This window comes from Stegostoma tigrinum, chromosome 21, assembly GCF_030684315.1.
Source record: "Stegostoma tigrinum isolate sSteTig4 chromosome 21, sSteTig4.hap1, whole genome shotgun sequence".
Lineage (NCBI taxonomy): Eukaryota > Metazoa > Chordata > Chondrichthyes > Orectolobiformes > Stegostomatidae > Stegostoma > Stegostoma tigrinum.
Window position 1 is genome coordinate 43675582 of NC_081374.1, and position 13057 is coordinate 43688638.

General features: G+C 42.4%; 1 protein-coding gene across 5 annotated transcripts in view; it reads right to left on the reverse strand.

Annotated features, from left to right (window-relative positions):
• The window catches only part of csde1 (cold shock domain containing E1, RNA-binding), an 88663-nt gene that overhangs the window by 33072 nt on the left and 42534 nt on the right, over positions 1-13057 (reverse strand). For all 5 annotated transcript variants that reach the window (XM_059653477.1, XM_059653475.1, XM_059653476.1 and 2 more), the window contains 6 exons: positions 6508-6589; positions 5530-5658; positions 3645-3770; positions 2401-2613; positions 1976-2116; positions 813-977 (listed from right to left, as the gene is read on the reverse strand). In XM_059653477.1, coding sequence (XP_059509460.1) covers positions 813-977; positions 1976-2116; positions 2401-2613; positions 3645-3770; positions 5530-5658; positions 6508-6589 — 856 coding nt within the window. The remainder of the gene's footprint in view (positions 1-812; positions 978-1975; positions 2117-2400; positions 2614-3644; positions 3771-5529; positions 5659-6507; positions 6590-13057) is intronic.

The following is a 13057-nucleotide window of genomic DNA, read 5'->3' on the forward strand; positions in this document are numbered from 1 at the left end:
TGAAGTCGGAGAATAACTTACTGAAGTGTAAGGATTGCATCAGACAGCCATTAAATTGTCATACCTCCCACCTGGAAAACAGGCTGCTAATTCATTCCAATGGCCCATTAATGCACAAAATTAGAAACATGATTGAAGTTCAAGAATTGTGGCTTTAGGTAGGTATATCAGTATTATGGCATTTAGGCCCCACACAATGAGTTTTTCCTAATACAACTCAAAGGCAATCTTTCAGAATCATACAAATACAAAATCAGCCTGGCACACTTAATCCCAGACGTTTTAAATAAAAATAAAGCATCAACCTAAGATCCTTATACTCAAGGATCTGTTCAACTCAAGTTTATTTCATAAATATTCTAACCACCTTTTTGGGTAGAGGATCCCAGATCCTAGCAACTCATTTCCTTCTCTCCTCCACTCATCCTCAGACAATGACTTCAAACTTAGAATTTCTGGTTACTGCGGCACTCTGCCAGAGAAGCAGCTTTTACCCACGCTCCCAATAGCCCATTCACCTTTTATCCATTCTTTGGAAGTGATACTAGAAATGGAGTGTGTTAATGCACATAACTGGCATTTCTAAACCAAGTACAATATTCCTGTATCAATTCAGAAACAAGTCTGATTTGAGAAAATCGAACAGGCTGTTGAGTTACAATTGGACCTAGTGAAATTAACTCGACAAAATTTCTTGAGCTAGTTTTTAAAATGCAGTCAAAGTCAAAAAGGATTTAGGAAGAGTCTATTAAGTTTATCTTAAACAATTTTAGTCATCTTCAGCCTTGGAAGATGTGTTGCTTGGACTTTACCTTTTCTTTACCCTTGGCTGGGCTAGTAGATTTCGATATTGAACCAGTAGCTTCTTTCTCCACCATTCCAAAGTAACGTTGCTCAGATTGTGTGTGAAAGGACACTGTTCCTTTTGGAAGTTTTTTAATACGAATGGCATGGTTCCTCTGGGCTGAAAGTACATCCTTTTGGAGGAGAATAAACAATTTTAATTAGATTAATGAAGCCAGTACACCACAGAAATGCTGCCAAGGCAAATCTTGCTGACAGATTCATCTACATTGTTTAGTATTGTTTTCACTCAATGTTGACATTCAGAAGATATTTAAATTTTGAAAAGCAATTTGATGAGCAGTCATCTCGCTACTTTAGCAAATTGGCCCTCAGTTCATTCATCTGTATTAAATTTATGACTAAGTAATAAGATTGTGGGAGTTGCACTCAAACTAATATGCACTAGTATTATTTGCCATAAATGTCAGTCATTTTCATGGTTAAATGTTATCAAAGTTGTAACTTTAAAGGAGAAATTTTCCTCTGCAATTCCATATTCTTCAGCATACCCTGTCCACAAGTCTCTTTCTACTCCACTAAATTAGCACAACAGTTGATTACAAGATTTACATTTTCACCCAAAGATCAACTGTGTATGCAAAGAACCCTGAAAAATCACAAGTCTATATACATTAAAAATGTATATATTAATGTCACATATGGTGCTAGCTGAATTATTCAGTATGGATGATGTCATGAAATCATTTCAAACTTTTGTTTACTTTCTTTTCCCCACCAACCCCACACAGAATACCCTCCACATCTAATTAACAACCAATATGGTTCAGTTGGTAGCATTCACTGAGTTAGCCATATTGTGGATTCAAGCTCTACTTCAGGACTGAGCATTAATATTAGTTGACATTTTGGGCGGGAATACAGCACTTCCAGAAGCGAAATTGCCTTTGTTCACGTGAATCAAAAATCACGCACACTACCAACAGCAGATAATCCATTGCGCAGGGAGAATTTAATTTTTTTCCCCCTCAGGAAAAGCCAACTGTAGTCTACCCCAGGAGACAGCAATGGACCAGAGGCCCCATTTCTGGACCTACTTAGTAACTTGGAAAGCTGATATTTAAATAAATTTATTCAATTTATATTAAGTTACATAAATTGAAAGACTTACTGGGACAACTGTGAACTCAACTTCATCTGAGATGTGAAGCTGGAGGCAATCCATGATCTCACTAAAGTGGAAGAACATTCGAGCATCGCGATCTACACATTTAATGAAACCAAACCCATCTCTCATGGCAGCAATTACACCCTAAAAAAGGAAAGAATTATTTATAAATCTGCAGGAAAACAAATTCAAAAATGCAGATTTTCACTGATCTTTAGGCACCATTAGTCATTCATTAATAAGCATTATCCTCCAAACCATATTCTTTATTCCCACCCTTATTTCCACATCTGTCATGTGAACCTTAACAGCCTTGTATCATTTTCTGAAATTACTAATGACTGGAAAGTCAAGATTTATAGCCACATCTGAGCAAGGCACTGTTATATCCAGTTATTTACAAAAAAGGTTAAAGGCAACCAGCTTACCATTTCTCTGGTTTCTCCAGTCAACTCAAAAGAATCTGTTAGAATTTCAATATTTGTAGCACGTTCCAGTTTGTCACGTCGATCAGTGGAGATATTAAACCTGACATGGTCACCTTCTAAGAGTGTCACTTTAGATCGTGTGTCCTTATCTCCAAAGGGAAGTTCTTTGGAAATGGCAAAGTTTACCTTGATACGTCCTGGCAAGGGGTCAGTCTGCAAATAAAAGCAGCAAGATTAATGGATCATACAACTTTGAAATCAGAATTTCCAGAAGTCCAAGCTCCAAGGCAAAAATCAAACCCTAAATGACAGTGCAGGTTCTTCTCCACCTAAAGTGGTATATTGATAACAGAAGCACCGATGTTTCAGTTTACTCCACTTGTACATCACATGTAAAACACTGATGCATTGATTCTTACAGCACAATTCACCTGCTTTTGCTAAATGGGTCTTTTAATTAGTCAGATAAATACTGCAAGATCCTGAGTCTGAAAGAACCGTGCACACTTCCCATCCCAGAATAGCATTAGCCATTGAGAGGAGACTACTGTTTAGTCAAGGATACCAAGCATTAAATAAGCCATGTAATTTCAGTTACATGGTTCCCATAACATAGTATTCAAAATCTAAGTGGTTACACCAGAACTGTCTTAAACAGCCATTGAATAATTTATGTACAACTTTGTAACAGCCAAACCAAAGCTCCCATTTGCTATAACTAACATTAAGTACCCAGCAAACTCAATAGTCAAGTCAAAAATCAAACCAACAGCCAGTAAGGCTGCTACAAAAGCAACCATGATTAATTTTAGACTGATTGCTTAAATCATTAAATAGGTACGCATTCAAGACCATTAAGCATGTTTGCTCCATTTAATATTCAACACCTTCACCATTCTGACTGATTTTTTTTTAAAAATAGGAATTCTTCAATGTCTAACCTTTCTAACTTGTGTCCACGCAATTCAAGCAGAATTTAAAATAGAAATTTTAACCATGCTGTGCAAAATTCCCACTATGGGTTTGTCCATTACTTTACAGCATGTTTTATGATCAATGCAGATAATGGCAAAATGACTAATTGGTCAATCTTCTGCCACTAGACAGGAATAATTGTTCTTGCGGGTTATTCAATCTGCATGCAAAGTAGTCAAATTCTCAAGCAAAAAAACGTAGTGTTGTTGACAGAACTTTACACAGCTTTCCAATAACCACATACAAAAAGTCTGCAGTAGGTTATTTACCTGGGTTTTACTGGATACTTTTGGAATAACTTTGGTGACAGTTCCATCAAATTGTTCAATACTAACATCTTCAAATATAACAGTTCCTTGGGGTAACAGTTTCACTTCAGTTGCAACTTCTTTTCCCTAGAGAGAAAGCAGGCCTACAGTTACTAGACTGCATGCTTGTGTGTTTTCATTAAATCAGCTATTTTAGAAGTTTCCTACTCAAAAACAAAATATTGCTTCAGATTTTCTGAAGCATGATAATCTTGTGCAGATTACCACTCGGGCCCTAATTTTTTTTTAAAACCAAAGGAGGGAGCTCCAGGTTTCTTAAAGCAAGTTTTGCCCACGTCTGCTTCAGAAATGCAGTGACATACTTCAATTTTGTTAAGTACTTTTATAACAGACACGGAGATGCTCTCAGCAGAGCATCAGGACCTTGTGGAGTAAATAGTCACAACAGTGTAGTGTGGGAGATGCAAGAGATGAGTATGGCATCAGTTTAGCACTTATTTTGAAGTTAAACTCTGGGCTTAACTCTAACTTTAAAGTAAAATATATAGTTACTCAATCCAAGTTTCCAATTTTAATGCATATTGGGGGTTCCAGGGTTTCCAAAAGGAACAGTTTCCCAAGCAATTCTAGGATGGGGATTGCAGCGTCTCCATGTACAACGCCAAGCTACATCAAAACAGGGTGGCGTTTTCCACTAGCCAAATAGTCACTATTATTCTTGCACATGGTGGTCAGACATACATGGCTATGCTGCCAGATTTAAAAGAAAAAGGTTCAGGGGACTAGGTCAGTTATTCTTGTAAACTCAGTCCCCAACAGCTGAAAATAGAAGCCAGATACACAATAAATAAAAATTTGGTTGTAGAATAAACGGCCCGTAAGCAGCTCCAAAAGAAAACTGGATACATATTGAAATGTAAAGCATGGCTATCAAAAGTCAGATATTCACATTTTGTCACTAGAACATAGAAAAGTACAGTACAGTACAGGCCCTTCGGCCCACGGTGTTGTGCCATGGAATAATCCTAATCCAAAATTAGAATAACCTAACCTACATTCCCCTCAATTCACTGCTGTCCATGTGCATGTCTAGCAGTCGCTTAAATGTCACTAATGACTCAGCTTCCACGACTACCACTGGTAAACTATTCCATGTGCTCAACTGAGTGAAGAACCTCCCTCTGACATCTCCTCTATGCCTTCCTCCTAACACCTTAAAACTATGACCCTTCATGGCAGTCAATTCTGCCCTGGGGAAAAGTCGCTGGCTATCGACTATCAAGTTGAAGCTTGTTTTTTGACAGCATAAAACTAAAAACAAAATTTTAAAGTAACTGCCCTGCAGAACATTAAAAATTCTAAACAGGTTCACATTCTCAAAAATAAAAAGTTAGTTATGTGCACAATTGCAGGCAACTAAGTTCAATTGTTCAAACTGAACAGTTATTTCATACCATTGCAACCTAACTCTCAACAGAAAGGAAAGAATGCTAACTCCTCAGTAAACTGTTCAGCTGTAGAAGACGACTCACTGGTTCCTGCAGGTCTAAGGATTGAACCAGTCGTAATGTAATGCACTGCTCAGTATTATACTTCTGATGTACCTTCTAATTTCCGGCATGTGGTCGAGGCTACAGAACACCTGAAAATATTCTCCAGGTATCAACAACCCAGTTCAGGTAAAGGTGGGGGGTAAACTTATGCCCTGCAAATCATTTGTTCAAATCCTGGACATTGTCAAACTCAGCTGTGTGGATACAATAGGTGTTACTGTAGAAGATACCACAAATACATGAAGTTGCTCAGCTTCTTGCCTTCTTCACATTAAATGCGTCTTAAAACAAATTAGATTTCCTGTGCCCCCACTGGGCATGATATTGCTTACATTTCTTTCTTTAATAGTAAATTCCACATCATCGCCTGGCTGCAAGGTCTCCAAATTTCCCTTGAATTCACTATAGTGGAAGAAGATCTCTTTTACAAGGTCACCTCGTTCAATGAATCCAAATGCTTCCTTTAAAAGATCAATGAACAGTTAACATAATTATTTGATTTACAAGATATATTTCTACATCTATGCAGGTAACTTTAGGCTTAAGGCACAAATATAACACTGAATTGATAAAAAGGTGTAATATTGCTAATGGAGCCACTCCGATCTGAAATAAAAGCTTAAAAAACAAGGCTGAACAAAACATGCTATCTTTCTTTTTAGACCAACTACACACCATTACTGATGTCCAATTTTCCACATTAGATCAGATTTTTAAGAAAAGTCTTTTTTAAAAAAAATACAAATTTAGTGACATGGTAATTCTAGTCACTTCTTTGGCACAGATAATCATTTCTTTCAGAGGCCAAAAGACTGATATTAGGGCTGGGACAAAGTTCATAATTTTGATAACGTAGTCCAAGTCAAGATCAGGAAGGCACATAGTGTAGCTTTACATTAGGCACTATTAACTCAGAACTAGAACACTTCAGAACTACCTCAATTCAGCAAGTAATGAGTTTCTCAAAAACAGCAAGGCAGAAACTGAGAAGCAGATGAGAGGATCTGAAGTGTCACTGGACTTGAAACATTAACCATTTTTCTAAGAGATGCTGCCAGGTTTTTTCCTCCAGCAATCTCAGATTTCCAGTTGTGTTAATGTAAGAGGTCATTATTTTGCAAATTTTAAAAGTTCAACTGATCATGCACCTTCGCTTTGAAATCTACAATCAACTCAAATTCCACCACTATTACACATCTGATTTTAAATATAGTCAAACGCTCACCTTCATTCCAATGAAGGTTTATCAGCTTTCCAGCTATCAACTGTTACTACCTCAAGATAATGGATCTTCTAAAGTAGACACATACCTTCATGGCACAAACTACACCTTGACACCGACCCTGTTTCTTCTTCACCAGTACAATGTTGTGAGCATTTACAGCACCAGTACTAAGAAATAAAAGCATGTGCAGTTAATGCTAGAGCACCCAAGCAGATATACAGTAGCGTGACTAACAGTCAACCAGCACAAGTGCAATTGACAGAAGTAAAACTGAGTAAAACAATTTATAACCATCCTGCAGATACTGGCACCAACTAAAATAATGGACATTTTCTAGAATCATAACTTTTTTGAAGAAGGGACAGTAGACGGACCAAGTTGAAAAGTAAACCTCGACTCTGAAGACATTCAACATGCTCAAATTTCAGTAATTTCTGGCTAATTAATGAAGTTTAAAATGCATTTAAGGTAATCAAGAATAAACTGCATTTTGCTGGATGTGATAGCAGCAACTGCAGAATCTGAGATAACAAGGTGCAGAGCTAGATGAACACAACAGGCCAAGCAGAGGAGCAGGAAGGTTTCTGAGCAAGGGCCTCAGCCCAAAACGGCAATTGGGGAGGGAGGGGGCGGGTGGGGATTTTGAAATAGATATATAGAGAGAGAGGAGGGGGAGGGGAGGTGGATAGAAGACAGACAGGTCAAAGAGGTGGGGAGGTAGGGAGGATAGAGGTCAGTCCAGGGGGTGGGATGAGGTTAATAGGTAGGAAATGGGGGAGAGAGGAAGGATAGGTCAGGTGGGGAGAAATTTTGAAGCTTGTGAAGTCCACATTGATACCCTTGGGCTGCAGGGTTCCCAAGCGGAATATGAGGTGCTGTTCCTGCAACCTTCGGGTAGCATCGTTGTGGCACTGCAGGAGGCCCAGGATGGACATGACGTCTGAGGAATGGGTGGGGGAGTTGAAATGGTTCACGACTGCGAGGTGCAGTTGTTTAGTGCAAACCGAGCGGAGGTGTTCTGCAAAGCAGTCCCCAAGCCTCCGCTTGGTTTCCCCGATGTAGAGGAGGCCACAACGGGTACAGCAGACGCAGTATATCACATTAGTAGATGTGCAGGTGAACATCTGCTTGATGTGGAAAGTGTTTTTGGGGCCTGGGATGTGGGTGAGGTTTAGGGGCAGGTGTAGCACTTCCTGCAGTTGCAGGGAAAAAGTGCCGGTGTGGTGGGGCTGGAGGGAGTCCTGGAGAGAGTAGTCCAGTCCCTATACACCTGCATTCCCCATACAGATGGTCTAAAGGCCCTCAGTTTCGCCAAACCCGTCCTCAACCACAGCCTCTCAATTCCTCCCACTTCCTACAAACAAAGGGGGTGGCCATGGGTTATGTGCATGGGCCCAAACTACGCCTGCCTCCTTGTAGGGTATGTGGAACAATCCCTCTTTTGTACCTACACTGGCCTAAACCCCCGCCTCTTCCTGTTACATTGATGACTGTATTGGTGCTGCCACGTTCTCCCACAAGGAGCTTGAACAGTTTATCCACTTCAACACCTTCCAGCCCAACCTTAAGTACACCTGGACCATCTCTGACACCTCTCCCTCCTTCCTGGACCTCTCTGGCACCCACCTGGAAACCAATATCCATTTTAAGCCCGTGACTCTGACTCCCACAGCTACCTAGAATACACCTCTTCCCACCCAGCTTCCTGCAAAAAAAAAAATCCCCTATTCCCAGCTTCCTGCAAAAAAAAACAAACCATCCCCTATTCCCAATTCCTTCACCTCTGCCACATCTGCTCCCAGGATGAGGCATTCCACTCCCATACATCTCAGATGTCCTCATTTTTCAAGGAGCGGAAATCCCCTGCAACCCCCGCCCGTGGTCAAGAACGCCCACGACCATGTCTCCCGCATTTCCCACAACTCATCCCTCACACCCCCTCCCAGCAATAACAACCAAAACAGAATCCCCTCATCCTCACGTACCACTCCACCAACCTCCGGATCCAACGCGTCATTACCCGACACTTCTGCCATCTGAAATCTGACCCCACCAAAAGACATTTTTCCCTCCCCCACCATTACTTGCCTTCCAGGGGGACCACTCTCACCAGGAATCCCTTGTCCATTCCACACTCTCCTCCAACCCCACCACATCCAACACTTTTCCCTGCAACTGCAGGAAGGGCTACACCTACCCCTAGACCTCACTCCCATCCTAGACCCCAAGAACACTTTCTGCCAATGTGGTATACTGCATCCGTTGTTCTTGTTGGCACCTCCTCTACACTGGGGAAACCAAGCGGCGGCTTGGGGACCACTTTGCAGAACACCTATGCTCGGTTCGCACTAAACAACTGCACCTCCCAGTCGTGAACTATTTCAACTCCCCCAACCATTGCTCAGATGACATGTCCATCATGGGCCTCCTGCAGTGCCACAATGATGCCACCCGAAGGTTGCAGGAACAGCAACTCTTATTCTGCTTGGGAACCCTGCAGCTCAAGGGTATCAATGTGGACTTCAAGCTTCAAAATCTCCCCTCCCCCCACCAAATCCCAAAAGCAGCCCAGCTCATCCCTGCCTCCCTCCAACCTATCCTCCCCCCACACCCCGACCAGCCGCCCACCCGCACCCCCCCTCCCCACCGACCCGCCGCACCACCCCCCCCCGCCAAATCTAGCTACTAGCTTCATGCCGCCCCCTTGACCTGCCCATCCTCCCTGGACTGACCTCTCTCCTCTCCAACTACACTCACCTTTACCGGCTCCATCCCCACCTCTAACTTGTCTGTCTCTTCTCCACTTATCTTCTCCTTTATCGTCCTCTATCCAGCTCCCCACGTCTCCCTATTTATTTCAGAACCCCCATACCCCTTGCTTTTAAGGGTCTCAGCCCAAAACATCAGCTTTCCTACTCATGAGGCTGCTTGGCCTGCTGTGTTCATCCAGCTCTACTTGTTATTTCTGCATTTTGCTGGATGATTTTTTTTTGAAAAAGTGCACAGTAATTTCTGACAAAGTAGTCGCAAAATTAAGCACAAACTTCTGATTGGTTTGATATTTAGGGCAGTCGTAAACTAAATAAAGATATTAAAACTATAATGTTAAATGGTTTGTTGTTGTGGATTAGCATAATAAGAATTTCAGGTCACATTTAGCAAAACAGCTTCACAATAAAATTCAACTGGCCTGCATTTTAGTCACTGGAAACCAGAGGTTTTGGCAATTCAAATGCTTTACTAACATATATTGCTCCAATCTAGGAGAAAAGCCATTTTGTTCTGGGGGACCATTTGGCCAGAGCTCTAAAATAAAAATGATTGAGTTTTAAAAAATCATTCTGACACTATCCTTAAAAGTTAAATCAAAGGGTTCACGTGATTGACCAGTCAGAACCAGCAAGCCTAGATGGTTTGATAGCCAGAGGTTGAAATATTTTACCAGCAAGGTTCAAAATATTTCTGATCACAATCTATCAATTGTGGTCCTGGCTTGAAGGGCTGAATGGCCTACTCCTGCACCCATTGCCTATTGTCAATTTAACTCCACAAAGGGTTAAGGAAAAGGAGCAAACAATTTTTTAAAACCTGGATACAAAGCTAAGGTAACTCACATCCCAATGGGGATAGACAGGTTTAAGATGTGCTAGGAAACTCTGCAAGAGCGCAAGATCTGTGGTTCAATTGCACAGGAACACAACTGAGTTTAAGCACTCAGATTAGAAAAGCCAATGTGTGTTAAAAATGGGATAACATGGTGTGAAGTTGGATGAACACAGCAGGTCAAGTAGCATCAGAGGAGCAGGAAAGTTTGATGTTTCGGGTCAAAATGCTTCTTCAGAAATGGGGGAATGGAAGAGGATTCTGAAATAAATAGGGAGACGGGGAGGCGGATAGAAGATGGATAAAAGGAGATAAGGTGAGAGGAGACAGACAGGTCAAAGAGGTGGGGTTAGAGGCAGTGAAGGTGAATGTAGGTGGGGAGTTAGGGAATAAGTCAGTCCAGGGAGGATGGACAGTTCAAGGAGGTGGGATGAGGTTAGTGGGTAGGGCTTGAGGTGGAGGAATGGTTAGGGAGGCAGTGACTAGCTGGGCTGGTTTTGTGAAGTGGTTAGGGGAGGGGAGATTTTGAAGCCCACAGTGACACCCTTGGTCTGCAGGGTCCCCAAGTGGAATAGGAGATGCTGTTCCCACATCTTTTGGGTGGCAACATTGTGGCAATACAGGAGGCCCAGAATGGACATGTCACCAAGGAGTTTTGGGGGTGGTGGTCGCCACCCTCAACCACTTGGTTGAACTCATCCTCACCCTCCCACTCCTTCAATTCCTCCCACTTCCTATAGACAAAAGGGGGTGGCGATGGGTACCTGCATGGGTTCAAGCTATGCCTGCCTCTTTGCAGGGTACGTGCAACAGTCCCTCTTCCAAAGATACACCGGCCCTATCCCCCATCTCTTCCTTCGTTACATTTTGGCACCACCTCATGTTCCCACGAGGCTCAAACAGTTCATCCACTTCAAAACCTTCCACCCCAACCTTAAGTTTACATGGAACATCTGACACCTCTCCCTCCTTCCTGGACTGGTCTCCACATCTCTGGCACCCACCTGGAAACCGATATCCATTTTAAAACTAACGACTCCCACAACTACCTAGAATACACCTCGGCCCAGCCATCATCCTGCTAGAAAAAGGCCATTCCCTGTTCCCAATTCCTTCGCCTCCACCGCATCCGCTCCCAAGATGAGGCATTCCCCTCCCAAACATCCCCGATGTCCTCTTTTCTTTCAAGAACTGCAACTTCCCCTCCACAGTGATAGAAAATGCCCTCAACCTTGTCACCTGCAACTCATCCCTCACACTCCCTATCTGCAATAACCAAAACAGAATCCCCCTCATCCTCACATACCACCCCACCAACTTCCAAATCCAACACATCATCCTTCAACATTTCTGCCATCTGCAATCTGACCCCACCCTTGTGCTTTCCAGAGGGACCACTCTCTTCATGACTCCCTTGTCCACTCCACACTCCCCTCCAGCCACGACCACCCCAGCACTTTTCCCTGTAACCGCAGCAAGTGCTCCACCTTCCCCTATACGTCTTTCCTACCACCACCCCCCCCAACCCACCATCAACCCCATCTCTGGCCCAAAGTCTTTTCGCATCAAACAGACGTTCACCTGCACATTTGTTAATGTGATATACTGTATACACTGTGCCCGTTGCAGCCCCTTCTACATTGAAGAAACCAAGCAGAGGCTTGAGATCACTTTGCGAACACCCACGCTCAGTTCGTAACAAACAACTACACCTCAGTCGGGAACCATTTCAATTCTCTTCTTCCACGCCACACCGCCACCACCGCCGCCCCGCCCCCCCCCCAAACCCCTCAGACAACATGTCCATCCTGGGCCTCCTGCATTGCCACAATGTCTCCACCCAAAAGATGCAGGAACAGCATCTCATTTTGCTTGGGAACCCTGTGGACCAAGGGTATCAATGTGGACTTCACAAGCTTCAAAATTTCCATCCCCGAGCATATCCCAAAACCAGCCCAGATGGTTCCCGCCTCCCTAACCATTCCTCCCACCTAAAGCCCCACCCCCATCCCACCTCCTCGACCTGTCCATCCTCCCTGGATGGGCCGATCCCCTCCCTAACTCCCCAGCTACATTCACCTTCACAAGCTCTAACCCCTCCTGACTTGTCTCCTCTCACCCGATCATCTCCTTTATCCATCTTCTATCCACCTCCCAGCCTCCCTATTTCAGAATCCCCTTCCCCACCCCCATTTCTGAAGAAGGGTTGACGAAACGTTGAACTTTTCTGCTTCTTTGTTGCTACTTGATCTGCTGTGTTCATCCAGCTTCACAGTGTTATCAGATTCTCAGTAAAGGCAGTTCCTAATATGAGGTGTTAAAAATGAAGATGGAAGGAAATGCCTTATTTCTGCTAGAGGAGCAGCTGCCTCCAAAAGGGAAAGGTCTCAACTTGGAGAAGTCTTATCAGGTTTGGAAAGGAAAAGAACAGATGTAGTAAAACAATGTGAGCTAATAATCACAAATCCCCTATTCAAGGAGAACTAAATGTCTACTTAAAAAAAAAGACAATGCGCATTCAGGAAATATATTTTTCATTTTAAATTATAATGTTACCAGTGATAAAAGCAGTAACTAAAGTGATTTTAGTTTGGTGTTACAGTAACAGTCTTAAGATGCACTTTTGTTGTGTTGAACTTTTAAGCAATATTTGAAAGGTTAAGTTTTTTTTTAAAAACAACTAGTTTCTATAGCATAAACTGGAGACTCAATTTTTTTTGAAGCTATGTGCCATAAGGGGGCCAGTGAGTTTAGCTTAAATTAACTTGACTGCACTGACTTTTACTGTATTTATTGAAATATTAAATGGTTCATAACTGAAGCATTGTTTGAAAGGGCCTGTCTTGGGTACATGGATGAATTTAAAAACAGTATGCCTTTATGTATCAAGGCCCTTCCAGAAATCATAAAAGTTCCTAAAAAATGACAGTCGAGTGATAGTTTTCCATTATCCCAGAAACATATGGATGGCAGCAAACTTTTGTTTGCAAATTCACACAGAAATTGGAGATGTTGAGTCAGCAAAACAGAAC